We start from the raw sequence: 23,964 nt of genomic DNA on the forward strand, positions 1-23,964 counted from the left end.
TGTGACTTCTTGTTTTACGTTTATCAACTCATTCACAAGTGTGAGATTAATTCGGCTATTTATAAGGAGTGCTGCTGAAGCCAGTCGTAATATTGATTTGATTGTGTGACTCTTCTAAAGTCAGATTAAAGCTTCCCGACTGCAGAAGGGACAGAAACAGATTTCTTTTCATCAACATATCTTGAAGCTCCTGCAGAACCTAAAAACGATCAACTTCTTTTCATTGTGGCAATTCAGGGAGATGTCTTGTTTTTTGAAGACGCACACCTGAATGTGACATTTCCTCAATGGTCTTTAAAAGACGATGAACGACATACTTTTTTGTGTGTGTATGATCGTTTACAGACCAACTGAGTTTAAACTGTTTCACTGATCCTCTTTGCCACTGATCACTTTTTATTTGCATAATTTGAGGAAACGCCACAATTGACTCATTTTAAACTGGAAATGGTTAAATAATATAAAAAAAAACTTCAGATACTTTCGGGGGGGGTGGGGGTTACCGTTTGGAAAGCTGAAACTATGCAGCTCGGTTGTTAGTGTTTATTTCGGTGTTTGGTTGAAAAGAACAAAAAAAAATTGATAAAAATAAAATAAAGTTTTGGACCTGACGTCTGCATCCAGCTTGCCCTAAACTCTTTGCTATAAGAGAAAAACAAAATCCTACAAACTCCGGCGGTCCACCTTAAAACGCGCTTCCGGTATTCCAAACATCCCCTTTAAGAGACGCATGCGCTCCTCTTTGCGGCCGACAGAGAGCGCTGTCAGACCACGGGATCTATGAGTCCCTCTGTGGGTGATCCAGAAAGGGGCACAACGGGGAAACCAAATAGGCTACATTTTCTCTGCTAATTTTTTACGCGCGACCATATTTTGACGGTTTCGTTTTGTCTCGATGTACAGGGGCTTTCAAACGTTTTCCCGACACCAGAAAACCGGAGCACCTGACCAAACATAGCCTACACAAACCAGTCCTGTAAGATCTGCCAAAAATCGAACTAATTATCTATAAACTTGTTATATGGTATTGGCTTAAATGGTTTAACAAAGTAGTTGTGAGTAAAACATAAAATTCACATTTAAAGACAAAATATCACACTGGGATCATTCTATATTAATTAGTTTAATTTTATATTAATAAATTATGGATATACTGCGAAACCCACTGGAGCCTCTTCAAGCACCCCCGGAGTTTTCCGGATTTCACCTTTGAGAACCAAACCCCTCAAACATCGTCAAGAACCTGTGAAGTCTTATCAGTTCTCAAACCCCACTTTTTTTTAGGCCCGCAGGGCTTGGGCAACCCTTTTCAATTGTTAATCACGTGCTTCTGTTTCCAATGTGTACAACTAACAAAAAAATCAAGTCAACGATCTGAGCTGCAAGCTCGGCGTTCTGGCGCTGCGTAACGGAGAGCCAGAATAAACAGGAGCAGGGTTATATCAGCCGCGTGCACCTCTACCGAGGGAAACAGCGCGGATAAGAGAGGCTGTGCAGTGGCTTGAGGTGGAGCCAGTTTAAAGTAGTTCATATTAATGATTATCATATCGCAACTTAGAGGAGTTCAAAGAGTCTCCTTGTTCGAGAGATGGGTGATTAAATAAAAGGAGATAATGTGTTATAAGTTGACAGATGGGGAATTTGTCTCCTTTTGAGTTTGAGGCATGAAACTGAAATTATATCTAGGTGCTCATGGACTTAAGGTCATAGGTGATCCACTTTTTTTCAGTACTCTTCCATTTCTGTTTGTCTGACTTAAACGTTACAGAGACATAAAAATGTTCCTGCACTTCACTTATGCTGAATCGTTCTGATCGCGACGTTTTCATCTCTTTTAAACTGATTTTTAATATTTCAAGATGAACATCCTCCCCAGTCCTCCATTAGACTAGATGTTGTTCAGCTTATTCAGTATTCAAGATACTGCAGTCTGATCTCAGCAGACTCCAAACATTAAAAGATTACTGGTAAACCTAGCAGATTTTCTTTTACTGGATTCTTGTTTTTTAAAGCTGGTAGTGCTTTGATAAACATGCCCCATCGTTTCTGAAAGCCAGAAAAATAACGCAGAACATATAAAATCTTGGCTATGAGTTAGTGATTTTTTTTCTTCCATAAAGATATATTTCTGTAAATCCATATACAAATACATGTTGCAGAGGAAGGGTCAGGAGTCAATTCATTAGTTCGTTTCATTAAAAGTGGAACATCGTGTATAATGTCACTCTGTGAAAGAAAGAAAGAAAGAAAGAAAGAAAGAAAGAAAGAAAGAAAGAAAGAAAGAAAGAAAGAAAGAAAGAAAGAAAGAAAGAAAGAAAGAGTGCAGCCAAAACAGAACTGAAAATATGGCGTTCTATTCTATTTTCGCCCCTTTTAGTCGCCTTTATGTCGCCTTTTTCCGCATTTTATTTATTTTGTAAATCCTGAATGATATAGTTCTATACTGCATAACATCTCATTACGTCTAGTGAATTGTTTTGATATGTTTCTCATAATGATTTATACACAATGACTGAAATATTTAATCAACTTACGTTGACTAAGCTCTTCAGATCTATTCTTCTGACGATTTTCTTCACCACCTGTTCATCCTCTTTTTGCGCAATGCTTCTTAAAGCTACCTTAAGAGTCTGCATCTGCTCATCTCATCCAGGCTTTCGGCAAATTATTTAACGCTGTTCAACTTCAAATACACAAGGAAGACATATAAGAAAAGTTTGAAGCTAAAACTTCGAGTGAAGGAGGTCAGGTGTTTGAAGAGAAACAACCAAAAGATAAAAAGCACGTGGTGACTTAAAGATGATGGCGCGATTTGAGATATGCCCACACTTTATTAAGTATTGGCTCATTGGGAAAATAGCCTATGGTTTAATAGATCTGCTGAGGAGACGGGGTGCTCTATTACAACCTGAACTGTGTGCTCTTTTATCAAACCCCAGTAACGTTGCCTCATTTTGAATCCCCACTGCGCTTATGTTAGTTAAACATCCTTATTTAAAAAGCGATTTGGCTGCTCTGTTTCACGTCAGCGGAGGGGAGAAGAGTCAGATTACACAGCAAACAAGCCTCATTCCGGCCAAATTATAAAAAGAAGATGCAGTATCAGAGCTGCAGCACCAGCAGCAGTGTCAGAAAAACAACATTCATAAATTTCAAATGGCTGTGATTTTCTTTATACCATCAGCCTGATCGGAAACACCAGAAAGGAGTCCGAAAATGTATTATATCACATATTTTAAGGTTGTTGATGCTATAGCATCTCCAGAAGCAAGAATTAAATGGGCTATTTAGGAAAATGAAGCTCAGACTGTAAATCTTAAAGTAAATATGACAGATTAACACAATATTATTAAAACTGCGAGCAAACCTGATCAAGACTGTAGCAACTTAAAGTACCTGAAACAAAATTACAGCCAGTGACAGTGAGTAATTCTTTCTATGCCTTAATGATGATTTTATTTATTTGTACCCATTTTATCTCTCATTTTCACTTGCCGGTTAAATTTATATTCAATAAGTATTTACAGTGAGCATTAAATCCCAGCTTTCCTCTTTGTTCCCCATCCTGAATACCCAAGAGAAAAATATTGGTTGAAACTTTATAGCAAAGGCCCTGACCACTACCCCCAAAAAACTGTTATATTATATTTCTCAGCAGTTCATTTTAAAGAACCTTCACTTTAAGTGAAGAAAAAAGGAAGCTCATCCACTTAATTCTGTTTTTGACACATTGTATGTCCTGCCTCTCAAGCCCTGCAGCAGTCCAAAAGGCTGTGTTTTATCCATCTCATGCTTGATAAATAGACTTCTAGGTGAGAGTATCTGTCGACTCAGGCGAGGAGCAATGGTGCTGATGTACTAATCAATAGGCAACAAGCTGTGGCCTGAGTGCATGGAAGCCAGTGGTTAAAAATTCTGATCATTTTGTGTCAGTGTTGTGGCCACATTACATTTTGTCTGGTTTTTTTTTTGTGCCTGTGTGTGCTTGTTTGTGTGTGTTGGTGGCTTTTATCCAGCTCTTTGTCCTAAAACTCCCTGGTATGAGGGGTCAAAGGTCACTGCTGCTTGTGGCCATGTTCAAAATCCCTCTATAGTGTGTTATGTTCTCAAGTGACCCATCACTTTTTAAAATGGGAGGCAGGGAGCAGACACATTTCAGAGCATGGACATTTTGATAAATTGATCTGGGGTTTCAAATGAAATTAACAGCATACCCAATATTGAAATTGTCCATGGCAAGGTTAAATGTGGCGCACAAATTAAAGTTTGATAAAAACAAAAAAAACTTGTGTAGTGGAAACAAGTGTGAGATCTATCTATCTAAAAAACTTGTGTAGTGGAAACAAGTGTGAGATCTATCTATCTATCTATCTATCTATCTATCTATCTATCTATCTATCTATCTATCTATCTATCTATCTATCTATCTATCTATCTCTATCTCTCTCTCTCTCTCTCTCTCTCTGAAGTTTGAAAATTTTGTTTTGAAAAATGTAATGCAATATACTTCAATATTCTTTTCCGTTTACTTTGCCACCTACAAAATCTCCTGCTAGAGCTTAAAATAGATACGTTTTGCGTTTAAGTTGAGCATCTTTTGCTTCTTGATTTATTTTTTATCAATAAATATTAGATTTGCAATAAAGACTCTGCACAAAATATTCACCAACAGAAATGTATGACAAAAATATATTTTTGCAATGTGAAATATTGGAATAACTTAAATATGTCGATCAAAAAAATTGCTTTTCCGTTTTATTATCATTATTATTATCATTTTCGAACACACACTGACCTCAGGCCGATCGTGTTGATATCTGATTGAAATGTGTGTTCAAAGTTGCTCTGCTCCTCACGCTCCATTCAACATCAGGCTATACATCTGTCTCTCTCCTGTCCATAGAAAAGCCTTTACAAATGAAGTTGAGCTCCATGACCGGGTAGAAACCCTCTGGCGTTGATTTTCCCGACTTCCAACCCCCCCAAATCCCAGGGAGATCCACCAGACCCCACTTCTTTGAAAGAGAGCATTTAATAATAATAATAATAATAATAATAATAATAATAATAATAATAATATCCCGTGAGTATTTTAAACACACAATGCCTTTATCACAAAATTTTTTAATGTAACTAATTTCGAAAATAATTTAACAACACACAAACATTACATTTAACTTTTTTAAGGTATAAGTGTAAAATCTTGAAAATTTCTCTCTGTTCTGCGGTGACACCGGCCGCCGTCCTTCCCTCTGACCCCGGCTCTGTGCGGTGGGATGCTGGGTAAAAACCGCATGGGGAAGCGCTGTTTCCCGGCTACATCTTCCCTCCTTGGTGTAAATGGCAATAGAAGCTACAATGAAGTTGATTAATGTTTTATGTGGAGGAATACCAGCTTTAGTCTTTAACTTTCTAAAGTACGCATGGGAAGTTACTCTATATGTTGATATGATAAAATCTGAGATTTTGACATTTCGAAAACTGAAAGCTGTGATTGTGGATATCTTGTTTAGTACTATTTAAAACCGTTGCTCTACACATAAACATGGAATATCAAGTTCTATTGTTAATCTGTGACCCCCCCCCCCACACACACACACACACACACTCACACACACACACACAAAGTGAATTTTAAAACCAAGAAATCTTAATATGAGGACATTTTTGTATTAATTTAGTCCACACAGTTGCTCAAATACAGATACATTAAAGGAGCTCCAGCATTTCAGCGCATGGAGGAGCCATGAAATTAAACAACTTTTTGTCTTACACAGCTCTGCTCTAACAGAACTTTCAAATGGGGTTTCAGAACATTTAAGCGGTTCTACTTTGAAAAAAATCGGCAACTATGAGGTGAAAACCTGATTTTACATGCAATCATCAGAAGAAAAATGTTACATAAATATTCACGCCTGTTTCAGAAGAAAATAGTCCAGTGCACTCTAATTTACGTAAATCTTTTGGATGGCGCTGAGTCCTGTAGCAGACACTGCGTAGTTTTCCAAGTATGCATTCTTTCTGCTCTTATGTTGCAATAAAGAGAAAATGTTTGGACCTTTGTGAGAATTTTTATCGGCTATTTCAGTTTTGTTTTGTTTCAGATTAATACAATGCTAATTCTTGTTGTTGCATAATGCAGCTCTGTAAATATTATAGCCAGCAGGTTACCATGTTGCAGCAGCACTCTGGATCACAGACCTGCCCCCCAAAAAAAACACGTGCCACGCATATCTGTAGGCTTCAGCGATTAAGTTTGCAGCTCGGTCAGTGTTTTATCATGCAGAGCCGCAGAGGGGTGGAGGGCTCCTCGGCTCCTATAGGACTCTTCTGTTTGCCACACAACCACAAATGTATTCACAGAAAGAAAGACATCAGAGAGAGCAGTAAAAAAGGGACTATGCTCTATAACTCCTGCACCAACACACATATTATTTTTCTTCCACAATTTGCTGCCAAACGTAAAACGAGGTGTTCTGTTTATTAGGCTAATAATTCACACCCGAATGTTATGTGCACGTGATCTACCTTCTGCAGAGAGATGACTGGCAGGCAAATACTTCACAGTTGAGAGATTCCGCATAAAAACGCCTGACAGCTTTTTATCGGCCTTCGTGTATTTAATTGTCTCAAAGATCAATGCAAAGTGCTGACCTTAACACGGCATGTGTCTGTCAGCATTACCCATAACTTCGTTTCCCTGAACATGCAGTCGGTGACAAATATTTTCAGTGCGTTGAATCTATTATTTTTTTAAAACATTGTGGTTTTATTGTTGTTATTCCCCCCCTTCTTCTTCTTTTTTGTTTTATTTTTTAAAACAAATACTATATTGATGCTTGTTTTTGTTCTTCTTTCTATATAGTTTCTATTGTTATTCTATAGAAGTTACAGTCTGCTGGTTCCCAATCCGCACAGGAATTTAACCCTGAAACGCCAGCAGCAGGATAATGGCTTGTCTCCACTTCTGGTATGGCCCCAGCAGGCTTCCGCAGCAGCAGCAGCAGGATCAGGCTGTTTGGGGTTAGAGAACCTGCAAGCTCTGCTTCCCGTACCACGCGGGACTTTAGTATGGAGCTATACTGCAGAGCCTCATTAACTTGGGACACACTGCTTCAAACATGGCAGACAGTTTAAGACTTTCCGAGGTGTTACTTAGTCCTGCGCCGAGGAATACATTTACTGTCTTTATACCTAATGTTTATGTTTATGTTTATGATTTTTTTTTCCATCATGGAATCACTTTTGCTCCATACGCTGTTGTTTTTATGCACACAATGTAAAAGAGTGTTATTGTTTTGTTTTGTTTTTCGTGTGTGTGTGTGTGTGTGTGTGTGTGTGTGTGTGTGTGTGTGTGTGTGTGTGTGTGTGTGTGTGTGTGTGTGTGTGTGTTGCACAAAAACCCCGTAGACCCTACAGGAGAATTTTTGAGTCATTTTACTGGGGGTATTTCTCTGCTTCTGTATTAAACAGGGTGTGGGCAAGCACCATGTCGTGTGCAGTGGTTGGAAATGCATGCGTAAATGGTTGCGGTTTGCCTCTTGTTATTATTGCATGCTTCGGAGGCCTACCACTTCACTTCATTTTCCCACACCGAGAAGGGAATCCCTCAGTACTGTAATACCTAAACCAGAGAGACGACATTTTGGCCTTCTTTAAAGAAAATTTGCCCTCGGTCATGATTAGCTCTATTGTTTACGTGCTTACATTGTGAACAAGCACTGTTGTAGGTCTATTTAGGTTGTCCTTGCTTTCAAATATGAAATCCTTTTGCCTCAGGATAAACTACTTAAAACACAACTCTACATAAACTACTCTAAAATTACTGTTATTAGATTAAATTGCAAGACTTAATTGGCAATATTAAATATCATTAAAAAAAATAACAGCGTTCATTACAAAAATAAAAAATAAAGCAAGCAAATACATTATCCTCATATCTGTTTTTGCCCTCCCAGATTACAACAAAAAGAGAGAAAAACAAGCAAGAGTCTGAAAATTACACTCACTTCAATTTAATGGATGTTCCATAATTAAAAAAGAAATTAAAAGGGAAAGTGCTTCAGAAATCCACCGTTCAAGTTTCTGTTTTGAGTGCAGTTGTGTAAATTCACAACAACAAAAAAATCAATATACAAGAAACCTCATAAAATTCACAAAAATAAATATTCAGTTTCATATAAACAACCAGTGACTTCAAACTCCATGTCAAAAACCTGACCTCAAGTATTGTATCAAAAAAGCTAAGTACATGAATAAATGAGGAGGGCAGGGGAAGGAGGAGAGAGGAGGGGGAGGCAGAAGGGGAAAGGGAGGGGAGATACATGCAGCCTTTAGCTGCTGCACGATGCAATTGTTTACGTTGATAGCGTCACTGTCAGAGAGCTATTTGTCTTAACGATGGAAAAGCCCTCCCAACAGGCCATTACCACCATCTCTCAGCCGTGCATTGTCAGCGATACATAAGAATGGAGCTGGTGCGTCAGGGGGGTGAAGCCGCGCAGCTTTCGGTCACAGGCTATCCCTCTCCTCCCTATGCTGTGCAGCCTATGCTTTTGACATGCGGATTAAAGGTTGAAAGCTTCACCCTTGCAACGCAGCTACTCACTCTTCTAAAGACCTTTGCAACACCTCCCTCCTGTTTTACTGCTAGCATGCTCTTAGCTTGTGCTATATGGCCTACAGTTAACAGGCTTATATAAGTTCAAGTTTGAGTTGTCGACCCAGCCTCAGAAAATAAGGCCCATTGTGTGTTGGGGGAGCTTCCTGGATACAAGTGGTGCGTTAATCACCATGGCTAAACATCTACCATATGCATCCACCCTGAAGTGGACAGAGTAAAAACATTCATTTTTTTTAATAATTACTATTTTACACATTTCTTTTGCCTTCCTCGTTCACCCATCACATAGTTTCTACAATACAATAAATGCACTCTTTGCTGTGCATGAGGAGGAGGCCGACATCATTCACGGGCTTTGGGTTTGTTGTGATCTGGCTCGCCATAAGCTGCAGGGGCCTCTCTTTTGTGGTGGACAGAAAAAGCATGCCAATTAGCAGAGCCCATCGTGCACTGCCATTAACATCGACTCATTCACTTCAAATGCCTATATAGGTGCAACTTCAGCTCCATCAGTTGCATGGTATGTACACGGAACTAGCTACTATTGAGGCTACATGAAGTATGTAAGGGCTACTACAAATAAGCACCCATATTTTTTTAAAATAAAATGCTACATTCAGGATGCATTTCACAAATAAAGAAAACAACATTTCAGGAAACCTGATTGTTTGATGGTCTTTAAGAAAAATGACTGCCATACGAAAGTATTTACTGTATTTTGCCTTCTTATGAACAGGACATTAGCATATGTTAAATGAAATTGATTTGGAAAAACCGTCAGAAACTCATTTATGTTTGATTCACAAATATATTTAAAATAATCTAATGAAAACAGTTTTGGATTTCTGTCTACATCCACATTAGAGTCTTATCTTTAATGTTGTCTCTTACATTTCACAGGTTAATTATAACACCTCAAAGCTGAAACAGCACGCAAAACCGTATCAAAGTGCAGTGCATTTAAGCCTGCCTCGTGTGCTTTGTCGCATTGTTTCAAGCCGGAGTGGTTAACAAGGTGTTTTACGCACTTACGGTGCTGACACCCTTCCGAGCCCCATCCCCACCTCACCCCACTTAGGCTACATAATCACCCACCTATCTTGGACATTGTCGCTATGTTTGTGTTTTATATTTCCTTCATTTAATGACGTGCCTCCAGTGCGTACACACACTCAGCCTGGTGCCAATATGAAGGCCCAGAAGCATCCAAGTGGACCTGGAGGTACATCAGTCTCGTCATATCGTGAGACCTTAATGAGGTTCAGGGAATGTGTCTTTTTCTTTTTTTTTGATTGTCTGTGCATAAGGCCTGTGTTTGCATCTTGGGCAGGAAATAATCCAAAGAAATCACAAGGTTAGAAACCAGACCAGAAGCACACTTACAAAAGAAAAAAGAAAAGTCAAAGAACACCAAAAGCGACCACACATTAATTCCCGTCAACCTGGAATTAAAAGTTTAGGTCGGACCATATTTGCAGAAATGTATAAATCTGTTTTTGATTATTCTCTGAACCTGTACATGTGGGCACATGGACGTATTTGGCCGTCATTAAAAAAAGAAAACTTTTTAAATATAACACGTGGCACACCGTGGAAAACCCTGATTATTATTTTTTTTTTCAGTTACAACGTCAAACAGTCACTGCCAGGTTAAGAGGAGCCTTATCTAAAGGAATGCGTTGATTCTTTTCTCTTTTTTTAAACCCCTTTTCCTCTTATAGTCAAAGCACAAACCACTGAAACCCTGCTACTATACAATCCAACAGGTCAAGCATAATAGAGAAGTCCAAGAAGAAACACTTGAATTCAGAAAATTGTCAAAGGACCACAATATTGGGAGAAAAAAACAAACAGAAATAAAACATATTGCTTAGGATTGATAGCTTATTTCAAAACAAGTCTTTAAGAATGAATCCACGAGCTTGTGTCTCAGTTCAACAGGGCGTTCTCACGGGCTCCAAATGGGATCCTCTAGCTTTTCCTCGATCACTCAAAACAAAGCGGAATGTAAATCCATTCAGAGGGTAAAAATTGGGGGGGAGAGAACAGGAAAAGTTGCGAGCGATGTGCGTTCACGTCAAGACAAGCAACTGTTAGATCGGATACGGAGGGTTTTTCCCCCTCTTCGTCTTTAAAACCAGTTTAGTATTTCCGAGTTCTCTGAGCGTTCAGTGGGGGAGGGAGAATCTGGGTGCCTGGCTGCCACCTCCACACGGGGTGGGACGGAGGGGGAGGCCCGGGGCCCCTCAGCGAGTTAAGAGAGTAAGCGGGGCACAAATCTCCGTCGCTGCCAACAATCAGAGACGGTGGGGATGGGAAGTTTGCCATCAGGCTGAAAGGCGTTTTTGCGGGCGATGCTACAGTGCTCACGTTGCCGCGTTTGCGTCTGCTCGGTAAATCCTCTGTGGATGCCTCGTCACAGCCTGCGGGACGACAAGAGGAAGAAGTAGAAGAAGTAGAAGAGAAAGAGGCTGCCTTGTTGACTCTGCACGCGTTTTGTTTTGTATGCGTCCTGAAAAGTCGGGGTCTCTTGATCCCCTGCACGGGAGCCCTGTGGTTTTTGTTTCTGTGCTCCCCCTCCTCTAGACATGGGGTGTCCTGGTTACTCCTGCATTCCTGAGAACCACAGGAGGACCTAGGATCCACATCAGGGCTTTTCTCTGTGTCTTTAATCCCGTTGTTGAAAAAGTCTCCTTTGATGGTTGGATTTTGGCCATTGCAGCTCTCACTCTTATCTCCTTTACATTTAACTACAGTGGCCTGGCTCTGGTATTCATATTCATCCCAGCTTTCCTCCACTTTAACTTTCACATTTTGGAGGTTGAAGGGGGGTGTCCGGACTTTTCTGCCACTGTCCGACTGGGAGGTCAGAGGGGGCTCATCCAGCTCTGTCTTTATCCTTTTCGTCGGTGTGGGTAGTTTTAAAATGGTGGCTTTAGGTTCCCTTTTGTCGACACATTTTTGGGACTTGATAGGGTCAAACTGTGAGCTCAGTCCTGGGTTATATTTGGTAGGATGTCCTAGTGTTTTACGTAGGGGCTGAGAGGCCTTATACAGGTCGTGTCCAGTTGAAAAAGGGACCAACTCATCCAGAGGGTCAGTAATGTTTGGATCCGCCTCGCACACATTTTCCCTTGTGGCCTCCAAGAACAGACTTTCCCCCACAGCAGTAGAGTGTGATTTAGGTAGGTTTAGCTGTACACCCCCGCTAGTTTCACTGTGTGTGATGTCACATTTCTTACGTTTGTTCTGTCCTGCTTGTGAAGTGGCATCATGACCCACTGTTCTGTTCTGTTTTTCTTGCTGCTGTTGGTTGTTGTAGTGAAAGGTAGGCTGCAATAACAAAGGCGCTTTGCTAGAATTGAAACTTTTGGCGAATGAACCCACTCGAGCCCGTCTGAACCGGATGCTCTGGACCGAAACGCGGCTTGAAACTGAGCTGGAGTCGGATTGAGAGGAGGTCTCATCCTCTGAACTGACCTCTGAACTTTCTGACTGCGTGTCATCTTCATCCTCCTCTTCCTCTTCGGAGCTCCCAGAGTTGCTGCTGGTGGAGAACCCGGAGCCGAAGTCCGAGTCCGGGCAGGTGCTGGACTCTGTGTCGCTGCTGTAATTCTCTGGGAAACTCGGCACATGATGGTGGTGATGATGATGATGGTGGTGCTGGTGATGATGATGGTGGTGAGGTCGGGAGTCCAGATAGAAATCCTGACTGAGGTGGAAAGCACCAGAAGATGTAGTCCCGTGACCGCCAGGCGATTTGGGTTGGAGGAGTAGCACCGGCGGTACGTGGTAGTGCGAGTGTCTGCTCCTGCTCCACGAATGTCTCGCGCCGTCCCTACCGCCACCCCCCTCGCGCCTCCTCTTCCTTTTGTGAAGTAGGTCGCCGGCTGAGCGCGAGAGCCTGGACTGAGCTGCTATGGCGGACTGAAACACCACCGGCTGCCGGTTCACAGCGCTCCGGAAAAACGAGTGCCTTTGGCTCAAAGTAACACGGTTCCCTGTTATTTTATCTGTTTCATAGTTTTTAAAGTGTTTGTGACTAAACTTGGTCACCGAACGGTAATCCCGTCCGTGGGCTTTGTGGTAAAATTGAGGTAGTTTGGAGTCGGTAAGGCAAGGAGTCATCTCTCTCCTCTTGCCTGTTTTATTGTGGAGCGTGAGAGTCTCCGGGACACCGTGCAAACTAAACCAAACTTTTTCTTTCCACAATTCGGCGTCTGCACGGAGGAACCTCGAGGACGCATCCTCATCCCCGGAGGAACACACCGCTTTCGCTTTCCTTTTTGTGGACTTCAACACGCGCTCCGTCTTGCAGGAGACATACAAAGCTTCCACGTCCTCCCGAGATATGAGAGTGCATTTAGCGGCGTGAAAAGCTATAGAATTTATTGCTTTAAGCTTCCGCAGCTCCTCCAGGTCGCAGTGGTGCTTTTTCACCTTCAGGTGATCCATGCGCTTGTGCACGGTGGTTCGAGGGATGTTCTTCAGCAGGTCTGTGAAGACCTGAGACAAAGCAAACATTTGCTTCCCTTTGATAAGCAGGTATCCCAGTCTCACTCCTTGCATTTCCTCATAGCCACACTCCAGGTCTCCCATGTTTTATGTATCCGCTACAATGCATTAATCCATGTAGTCACTCTTAGCATACTATGGATTTTACCAGTGAATGGCACAGGGTCGTGCGCTCAAGGCATCCTGCTCATACCTTTAATCCATCCACACTCCTGCTGCGTCATGAAAATTCAAACTTTGACATGCGGAGTTAAATGGAGCTGCCCCTGTCTGATAATGAGTCGGCAGCATCCCTTCCTCGCCTCTTGCCCCGGTCTGGCATGGTGGAGGAATGCGACGGATGCGTCCACCAAGCCGGGGGCTGCTGCCGCTATACCTGCCTCTGCCGACTCCACTCCCCTCTGGTCGGCAGCAGGACGAGGGGTAGGTGTACACCACTGCTTCAGCCAGAGGGATAAAATAGCGAGAAGAGGGAGGGAGAGAGGGAGTGAGGGGGTGGGGAGGAGGAGGAGGGAGAAAGAGAGAGGGAGAGAATCAGAGACAGAGAGAAGGAGAATAAGAGCTAAAAATGCAGCTGCTATTCCGGCTGCTGGCTGAGCCACAAATAAAATGACAGAGGAAGGGAGGTGGGCCAGTCTGGAGATACCTTCATCAATTAATGCTCCCCGAGTCGACGCCCATTGGACGCTTTTGACAGGTGATGCAATAAAATTGGATCTTCCATCCCCACCCCCACCCCTCTCACACACCCTGCCATTACAGTAGTTTACAATTGTGCTAAATAATGCTGCTGGGAATGGTTGATATTTCAATAGCTGAATAAAGAGCAGCTGGAAATTCGTTCCTGTATGAATAAAAGCATCAGCACACAAATTTCCATAATAAAAAATGAACTGTATTGTTCCTTTCGATTTTGGGTTTTTGGTTCCATTTCTTTTCTTTTTTTTTTTCTTTTTTTTTTTTTTTTTTGGAAAACCGCATAGCACATCATATGAAAATGGACTCGATTTACTTGCGCGCGTATACTTAAACAAAGCTATTTGCTTTTTACACGTTTAGACTGCAGCCCTGACCAGAGATCAAACTCATCTGCTTTCGATGGCTTCAGCCTTTTCCCATTCCCTTTCCTCGCTGGAAACAGACTGACCTACTTGTTGAGATTATAAATCAGCGTTAATTTATTTAGGTGCAGTGTTATAAATAATCACGCCACACGTCTTTATTGCGCATAAAAAACAATACTGTTAATATTAAAGTTAATGTGAGTTTAGCGGAGACATGCTACAACAAGCGACCAGGGGTTGTGCTGGACAAAAGTGCGAAGTCAGAGTGGTTTATCCCCACGTTTTTATAGACAACCTAAGCTAATAGGGACACGTACAAATCGATTTAAGTTATTTGAAACATTTTTAACAAGACCTTAAATATAATTCAATTTGATCAAACTTGTGTCAGAAACAATCGGTTATGTTTTCATGCAAGGGGGTGATGGGGAATAATGTTTTGTTGATGTTGTTTTTAATATAACAGAGAATTTATGTTGCAAAGTTGTTTTTGTGTCTGGCAAGGTGCCAAACATTTAGTACATATTTTGGCTTTGCATAGGGCTTAATAGCATGTGCTAACCCCCCCCCCCCCCCCCCCCCCCCAAAGCAAAAACAAAAAAGGCAATAAATAAATAAGAACAGAAGAGAAAAAGAAAACACTTATCCTATGACGTTTCAGGAAACATGGACGTGAGCATTATGCACTTCCCTACCCCAAGTGCGCGCTGTACCTGAAACACGTACACCTTATCCATGCACACACACTCGACACACGAACTGGCCGAAAACAGAGAACGCAGCTGCACCGCCCACTGGGCTTTCCAAATAATCCATGTTATTGCTTAATTGTTTGAAATAGCAATAGGTCCACATTATGTTCGTTGGAGTGACAATTGCGTGTCACCCCAGAGCCACATTTTCTGCAACACTTCTCTGCTTCGACTTTCCGCCTTTGTTATCTATAAAACACGTGAGTCCCTTGTGGCCCGTTCCTCACAGACATCGATGGGGTCAAACTGAAGACTGGGCATGCTTACCTCCACCACAAGCCTGCTTATTCTTATACATAGTGGTTTGCCACAACATGTTGAATTACACCGATTACACCTTACCACAGTGTTATATATGAAACTATAGGCCATTATGTAATTTATTAAACATAATCTTTATAATATGAACACAGATACCGAAAGCTGCACACGAAACAGCAGGAGAAATCACTGTTTATGTGCCCTTGTGCAACTAGTAAATATGTGTTACGCTCAACCTCTTTAGCTGAGTTAACTCCACTGCTGTTCAGCTTAGCTCAGCTCGAGGGTCATTTGACCCACATTCTCAGCGCTTTACATGCACCATGTAGGTGATGCACGTGGAAATCTTCTAAATGCGTTTGCTGGGAAAAAATGGCTGTCACGTGCTGATTCTGCAAGACAGCATAAATACGTGAAACACAGAGTTTCACGGGCATCCGTGGGGGGTGAAGTGAGAGAAAGGGTCTGGATCCGTCCCGGGGGAAAAGCTCAGATCCTAAAGCCCGCTGCGCACACCGGTTGTTTCTGGTGATGCGGGGAGGGTGAGATAATCAGAGAAATTCACCGCTCGTTTCATCCTGCGAACTGGCCAACGAGTTTCTTCCTTTTTTTAGGTAACACAAACATTTTTTTTGACATGTCCCGAAAGTTTTTTTTTAAACCTCCGATCAGTTCTCACATAAATGCACATAATCACGCAAACTGCAGCAGTTTGCTTTTTTGCATAAAAACAAAACATTCCTGTTTGTTTCAGGCTCTTAAACTTGTTTGTTGAGATTGTTTACTGATGCTTTTCTTACACGGGTCACTCGGTCTTTTTGAATATTAAAAGTACGAACCTACACACCGCTGGCACGCGTTTGATTTACTGATAACAGCTTTAACGCTCTTTAGATGGAAAAATATGAATATGTTCCTTTTATGCTCAAGACGGCACTGAATGTATTTCAGATTAATTGCAATCAAGATGTCTTACTAAACCTTATTTTTACAAATCGCCATTTTTTATAAAAGTTATTTTTTAATGGGATATATGAATAAATGGAATTATACCTGGATTTAGTTTGAGTGTATTTGAACGGGCTTAAATGGAACCTTTTCCTTTGTGTGTAAAATGCTCTTAAGATTATTATTATTGTTATTATTATTATTAGTAGTAATAGTAGTAATAGTAGTATTTACATTTTACTCCAATAAAAAGTTATAATCTTTACTTCTTGTTACTTTTACTTTTACTTGTACCAGGTTGAATGCTTGGGGCTTTATTTTTACGCAGCTTATGCCAGAGAGGCACTTACTTCCCCTCCTCATACCCTCTGTCCTGAGCCTGGATTCCGGCCGGGACCAGTGGGAGGAAATTAGACCGAGTGGCCGACAGAGAGAAGCCAAGAGCGGTAGAGTTTTTTCCCCAACAGCCCGCTGAGTGTTGGTGATGCAGGAGTAAATGCTTCAGAGCACCAAACCTCACACTTAACGTTGAGATCTAGCGTTGGACAAAAGGCTGCTCCTATGTTAGGCGTGACTGTAGCAAAAAGTGATAACTTGACACGGAACCAAGAAAGCTGTAATTCACAAGATATATTCAGGGCGAGACGTTTTTGGGAGTTTGTGCAGTTAGACATAAAATAGTGATAATAATAGGTAATCGTGCATGGTAAAATTAGAAATAAGCTACATATGCTTGAGTATTATGTCGATTTACGTTTTCAGATGAACTGTTTTAGCCTCTGGCTGCTGCTGCTCATGATTTTAATAGATTTTGATTTGATCACTGCTTTACAATGGGTGTCCGAAGCTTTAAGAGCACTGCACGTGCTCATAAGAATTAACACACACGTAGTTCTAAATCGTCTTAAATTTTGTCTGGATTGTTTTGATTGGATTTTCAGGATTGTTTATTGAATTTTAAAATAGATCAGCAAGCGAAACTGATTTGAATTTAACTTCCAATTTTAAAAAGTCCTCACACTCAGAGGTGTAAAACAAAAAACACAGGTCCTCGAACGACGTTTGATTGATTTCATCATTGGATTTAGTATTTCTAACAAATGATCAGCTTATAAGAAACTGCTTCAAGTTTCTTTTTTGTTTTGTCCCTTACGCATCAAACCGAATGTTTCGTCTCTTGTCGCAAGTCTTTTGTTTTCCATCGAGTTTTATGGAGACACATGGTCAAGGAGGCGCAGACACTTGTGCGAGCATCGACTTTTTATGACAGAAACCCACTGCCCCATGCCAAAACAATGAATTCCTCTCCACCCCCCACTACCACGGGAGTACGTGATTTTACATGCAATCCGAGCCTGAAGTATGTGCGGACAGTGGTGGGGGAGGGCTCGCTTCACCTTTCACCCCGCCGTGTTGGGACTGTTTGTATTTTTTTTTTCCTCGGCCCCTGTTTTACTCTAACAAGAACACCATGAGTAAGCCAAACACTTATGTGCCTGAATGTGGTGTAACCAGGAAAACAATGACAGTCAGTTCAGTTTGTTTTTTGGGAAACTTTTTTCAAACTATGCAGCAGCAAATGTGACAAAGAGAGCGTTGTCTGATGCCCTCTACATACCCTTTTCTTTAGGGGGAAAAACGGAAAAGAATAGAAAGCCCTGAAGATATTAACTAAACTCGGAGAAAAAACATGCACTTAAAATGAAGTGTCTTTAAATGTTTCTTGCATTCCACACTTCTTATATTTATTAAATGTATAATGTATTTACTAAGTCATAGCATGCAGTTTAACTCATGAAGTAGGAAGATGGACTAAGCTGCTTACACAGAATTTATGAATTAAGGGATGCTGGATGAAGAGCATGAAATACCACATGTACAGCTCTGTGTGGCTGTTTTACCTGTCAAACACTGTACATTGTTTCACTTTAAATTCTTAGTGCTGAATTTGTATGACACACATATGTCTGGCAGTATGTTTCTTAACATAAACAGTGTTAAGCTGTTTATTTTGAATCCAAAGATTTTTACCTGACATACCATGAAAAATAACTACTATTATTAACATATAGTAAAGATGCAGATAGAATCTGTTTGAGGACACAATTGTTATAAAAGTCCTAGTAATTTGTTGGAGCTTATGAGCTCAATCTGTGAAAACATCCTTGCAGATCACTTAGATTTTCTGTTGTATTCTCTCTCTCTCTCTCTCTCTTACACACACACACACGCACACACACACATATGCACGCATACATACATATATTTCAGAAGTAAAATCTTAAAGCCAAATTGACATTTTAGATCTCCTATGATGAGCTTTTTGTTTTCTTTAAAAAAAAAAACATTTTATAAAAGTCAGATTTGGATAGTTTAGTAATCTACAAAGCAAGAACTGCAAAAGCAAACTGCCCTCACTTGTGCAAACGATTCATTTACAAAATGCTCTTTCAGATACAACCTGGGTCTGTGTGTTGGTTTCCTTCTGCTTTTTTTCTGCCTGCACATTTTACATTTTTCAAAGAGAAATGCCAAAACTCCCCCCATTAGAGCCATATTTGAAGAATAGAAGCCACTTCCTTGATAATTAATTGTAAAGTAAAGCAGAAAAAAGTCTCTTTAGCATAAAGTTAATGAAAATCAATCAGTGCATGTATTATAATTTAAACAACTAACCATTTGGAGTAGTTCTTCTAATTGTTTGCAAAATGCTTAAGTGTTTGGGTTTCAGGATGTAGCTTTAATGTTCTATTTTAGCTCTTTCAATAGTCTGCAATCAACAACAGACTCCCCACTGTGTAGAACACTCTGGAAAGACTTGACATATCCTGCACAGTGCATGCAAATTTGAATTGTAAAAGTTGTCTTAAATTGGTGCTGTACCTATTCCAATGCATTTTGCAAAGAAATATATGGTGGAGAACTAATGCTTTTTCTTAGCATATTCTGTAGCCAAATTCTGTTTTGTGGATTCTCAAACCCTCATCTCAACAACAATTTGAGAAATTTAGAGCATGCAGAACAAACGGTTTCTTTAAAAATCATAAAATAAATTAAAGAAAGCTCTGCCATGTGTTCTATGGGGACACTAATAGTTATTGGAAGAAGACAACATCCTTGTGATTTTTGTTTCAAAGAAAGCATTTCCTCTACAACCTGAGGAACATTATACACAATTTGTGCAGACTCTGACCTAATCAAGTGAAAGCTGTAAAAATTATTTGTCATTTTTAGCATTCTCAGTATCTATATGGGCCCTTCCATAACCGCTGCCCCCTCCTTTGCCTCCCTTTGTTCTCTCCAGCTCTAATAGGTTTTCCCCTGCCACACACAATTCACTTTTTTTCTTCAGCCCCTCACCCCCTTTTAGTGCATGGGCCCAGTGTCGACTGGAGCATTTGAGCAATTTGAAATTAAAGCAAACAATGGGCAGGCACTCCCAGGGACCTCTTGCTCACCATATTACACGGAGGACGCTCGTGTGCTCTTGCGCATTATTGGCAAGTCATTACGTTTCTCTGGAAACCAAGAGCAGGAGTTCGCTCAGAGGAGTCTGTGATGCAAGCAGCAGCTGAGTGCTTGGAATAACATGCGTGCGTACGTGTTCTGGAGCATCCCTGGCAACAGCATGGGGAGCTGTCAAACAAAACAGTCTTCTGACATGCTGATTTGAAGCTTGATATATTCTTTTCAAAGCCTTGCTAATATTATTTTTGAAAATGACAGTATTCAGTCATTGACAAGCATTTCAAATGGTTGACTCAAGTCCAGTGGCTCCAAAGTCACAAGGCCTGTATATTTTTACATTTTATGTAATTTGCAAACACACAAAAAAGAGTATACCAAGAAATGATAATGATCTGTTACCTGAAACGGTTTAGTTCCAGCCCTGATTGTTCAGGGTTTGTACAGATAAGTCATAAATAAAGTTCATTTTAAACACAGTAAAACATTGTTGGCTGCTTCTTTGTTTAAGATAGTTTATCATTAATCCTAAAGCTGGAAAACCATCAGAAGCATCCTGTTCTGAGTGGGTTTACAAATCAGTTTAAGATTAGGGATATATATATATATATAAATATATATATATATAAATGTGTGTGTGTGTGTGTGTGAAAGAGAGAGAAAAGGACACCTTTCATTTAAATAGTGACTTACATGAAATCAAAGCTCTATGAACTTTGCACTCAAAATATCATTATTAATTTCTATCTTAGAAAAAGATCTGACAGTTTGAGGAGTATTTATTAAGCACTGAAATAGCACCTATAGGTCCAACTGGACTCACAGCAGTCTTACTACCACTTAATTGTCCCATCCTGTTTGAGTTCTTGCTTGTGTTGTTCTTACTCTGAGATGTAAGTCGCTTTGGAAAAAAAAAACGTCTGCCAAATGACTGTAGAATAGAATAGAATAGAATAGAAACACATGATGACTGGTAGCTAATGAATCAATACCAATCAAACAGTAAAAACCAACTGACTTCAGTGAAAGATTATCATGACCACTCTTTAAAAATTATTTTGGTTTACTTGTATTTTTTTCTGAAATCTTAACAATGGAGGATAAATTAATCAAAATGGCTGAACTAAAATAAAATGTAGGTATGGGTCTGATAAAAACTGATTACTATAATAGTAAATAATCTGTTTGATAAAACAGTCAAATATAATCTATTTTGAAACGTTGTTCCCCGTTTGGAACAGCAAAGTGAAATATTATTGCAGTTTTACCCTTCCAGATAGTTAGTTCATCTTAGTCCATTATGTAGATCAAGTGTTGTAGTGCTAGCTGTGAAGTATTTCTCCAACAGCAACTGAACTCGCTAGAGCTCATGTCTGTCTATAAGCCTGTTACTACATTGTTGACTTTGAATCTGGCAGTGATGTCTCCTGGCTACAAACTTTTCAAGCCATGTGACGGCGGTTCAATCACATTTGTAATTTACTTCCTGTATGGGGGACACGCACGTGCACGTAACTTGCGTCATTGCGTATTTCCTGTTCTCTGCGAAGTTCCCCCTCTTCTCACCATCGCGCTGTGACGGTGATGTTTTGGTGAAAAAATACGGCGTCGAAAAGGGACGTAAACACGTTTAAAACATGACATTTCGACCGAGTGGGACCTAAAGTGGCGTTGCAGGGAAACGAGGGACGTCTTCGATTAAGGTTTCGGTCTATCTTTATATATTCCTCCGCATGTCCGCTTTCTCCGTAGATGGTCTCCGGCGAGCGTTGTCTGACGGCGGACGACGAGGTCTCGACGAATAACATGAAGGAGATGATTGGAGGTTGCTGTGTATGCTCCGACGAACGCGGCTGGGCAGAAAACCCGCTGGTGTACTGTGACGGACACGGCTGCAGCGTCGCCGTGCATCAAGGTAAGTTGTGTTGACTCGGCTAGGACTTAGCGCTTAGCTTGCATGCTAGTTAGCGTCATGTTGAAAGGTTATGAAGCCTCCTCCTCCTCGCTTACTCTCATCAAGGCCAAGCTGAGGTCAGGCTCAGCTCATGCTGCAGGCCACCCAACTGGTTTGGCTCAGCAGTTAATGTAGTTTGTACGTAGATAATAGTTGATATCAGTTGTATGAATACGTCTGCGGTTGCAAGTTAAGCAGCTGACATTTAGGAATAAGAAGGGATGATATTTTCCTTTCAAGATCTGTTAACCTGGGAAGGAAGCTCAAAACAAGAGGCTCTTTGTATGTATAATTCAGGCTTTCGGATAGTGGTTCTGGCTCTAACATAAGCAGAAGAGAAACATTATCGGGATTTTCTTGACCAGATCAAGCACCAAAACATGGAATTCTGCATTTCAGCCTGTTGTACAGCAGCTGTGTTCACCCTGCATGACTCACATGATGACGTTGAGTGTTTACATGTGTTAACGCTGGCCATGCGTCCATTAGGCAAACAGTGAGAGACTAAAATCCAGTTTAACTTTCTGCAATTCTGAAGTCATGTGGATACAGCAATCTGTTATGCAGTACCATTTTCTAGTAATAGCAGTGTCTAGGCTATTTAAATATACAGCTGGAGTTCATGTTTAACTGAAGGGTCCACCTTATTATTCTATCATCAGCCATCCAAGTATTGCACATTAAAAGTAATTACAGTTAGTTAAACAGTATGTGCCTTCACAACATATGAAAGTATGCAAGAAAGTTACTTTGGTGATCTCAGTGTCAAATCTAACATCCATCATATGCAATTTTCTGTTGTCCGAGTGGGTGTCCTGAAGTAGACCAAAATTTTGAAACCTGTCCCTTTCACTACCATTAAAATAAATTTTAGCAGAAAAGCTGTGCAGCATTTTTAAAGGTTTGATAGGTTTTTATTCACGTGACCTTGTCCAGAATGCTGGCAAACAATTTCATTTAAAGCTGCATCTGAATCAGTTAAGTTTCTTTAATTGGTAGAATTGACCAGCACATAAAAGAAATGTCAACATTGGGCATGTTACATGTTTACAAAAACTGAATTAGGGTTGGGTGATATGGCCAATAACTGATATCATGATAGTCTTTGGCTTTATCCTGATACACAATATATTATCTCAATGTTTTGAAATTTCCTCAGAAACATCGTGTAAATGTTGAATTCAACATAATCATGCATAAAGGTGAGGGGAGGTTATTTTATTTTCTACAATTACTCAATATCGTGTATATTTTTTCATTAATTATGTTATATTAAAATATTATTTTATTATTTAGGTTATTTCTATTTTACACCAGGTCACAACAGAAGCAATCTAAGGCCCCCTTTCCTCTAGAACAGGTTAATATTTAGTCTTTTTATTATAGAATTTCTCTTTCCTGTCTTTTGAAACAACAAGCCCCATGTGCATGAGATAATTTTCTTGATGGTCAAGGGAGTGAACTGTTTGTCTGCTGTGAGTTAGAGAAGTCAAACTATGAAGAAAATAACATATAGATGGCTTAAAACGATGCTTTGACAGTTTGCACTTAATTTTTGTGGTATAGCTGTTTTATATATTGTACTTAAAACTTTTCGGGATACATTGAGTATATTTGATATTTGCCCAACCCTGGTTTGAACCATTGCGTTGGTCTCACTATGTCTAGGAATATGAATTGCAACATGTTAGTGAGCCAAATCATACTAAATCTAAGCTCATAAAGCCAGACTAATGCCCTGTTTATCCAGTTTGGGATCGAATTACTCCTTCATGTATGTGCTCAGTTAGACTGAAGCTTGTTTTGCTCATGGTTAACACATGCTTTGATGCAGAAACAACAGAAAATGCAAAAAATAAGAAAAAAACTGGAAGCAACAGATAACAATAATTAGGTATAATGTACATCTTTTTGTAAAAAAAAAGAAAAGTCTACAGTACTTAATAAAATGCACAGACCTGCTTATCACTGCTCCACATGGTACTGATTAGTTGACAGCTAAATTGTTTGCCCGTTGTGTTTGTTCATAGAGTAGTAGGCCAACTGGACGAAGCCTTTACTAACAAGCTGAAAGTAGTCATGTCAACACCTAAAGTTGCTGCATCACATACTTCTCCTCCCATGCTTGTATACTGGAAAAGGACAATAATCCATTTAAATAGCCATCTTGAACTGCTTGACTCAGCTGTGCATGCTGCTGCAATGATTGTTTGTGACAGCTGCTATCAGCTGGAGTTATGCCATTAAATATGCTATGTTTTTCAGTTGAATAATTTTAGTTTTTCTCATAGTACTTTATTGAATCTATTAATGTGATGGACCTTAAAAAGACTTCATTATTTGTTTAAACAGAATGGTGTGCTTATTTTATCTGAGCGCTTT

At 40.2% G+C, this 23,964-nt stretch overlaps 2 protein-coding genes across 5 annotated transcripts in view; one reads left to right on the plus strand and one right to left on the minus strand.

Moving 5' to 3' along the window:
• Nucleotides 1-9,228: 9,228 nt before the first annotated feature.
• Nucleotides 9,229-13,222, minus strand: skida1 (SKI/DACH domain containing 1). Its single transcript, XM_041967513.1, has one exon. It carries the CDS (start codon nt 13,220-13,222, stop codon nt 10,766-10,768), a length of 2,457 nt encoding a protein of 818 aa, XP_041823447.1. The 3' UTR covers nt 9,229-10,765.
• Nucleotides 13,223-21,155: 7,933 nt separating this feature from the next.
• Nucleotides 21,156-23,964, plus strand: part of mllt10 (MLLT10 histone lysine methyltransferase DOT1L cofactor) — a 44,028-nt gene continuing 41,219 nt past the window's right edge. For 2 of the 4 annotated variants that reach the window (XM_041967846.1, XM_041967847.1), the window contains exon 1: nt 21,156-21,543. In XM_041967846.1, coding sequence (XP_041823780.1) covers nt 21,381-21,543 — 163 coding nt within the window. In that variant the 5' untranslated portion in view covers nt 21,156-21,380. The remainder of the gene's footprint in view (nt 21,544-23,964) is intronic. The other 2 variants (XM_041967848.1, XM_041967849.1) reach the window with 1 other exon arrangement.

This window comes from Melanotaenia boesemani, chromosome 18, assembly GCF_017639745.1.
Source record: "Melanotaenia boesemani isolate fMelBoe1 chromosome 18, fMelBoe1.pri, whole genome shotgun sequence".
Classification (NCBI taxonomy): Eukaryota; Metazoa; Chordata; class Actinopteri; order Atheriniformes; family Melanotaeniidae; genus Melanotaenia; species Melanotaenia boesemani.

Coding starts and splice junctions, on each gene's coding strand:
- skida1 (XM_041967513.1), bottom strand. CDS start 13,222: ATGGGAGACCTGGAGTGTGGCTATGAGGAAATGCAAGGAGTGAGACTG.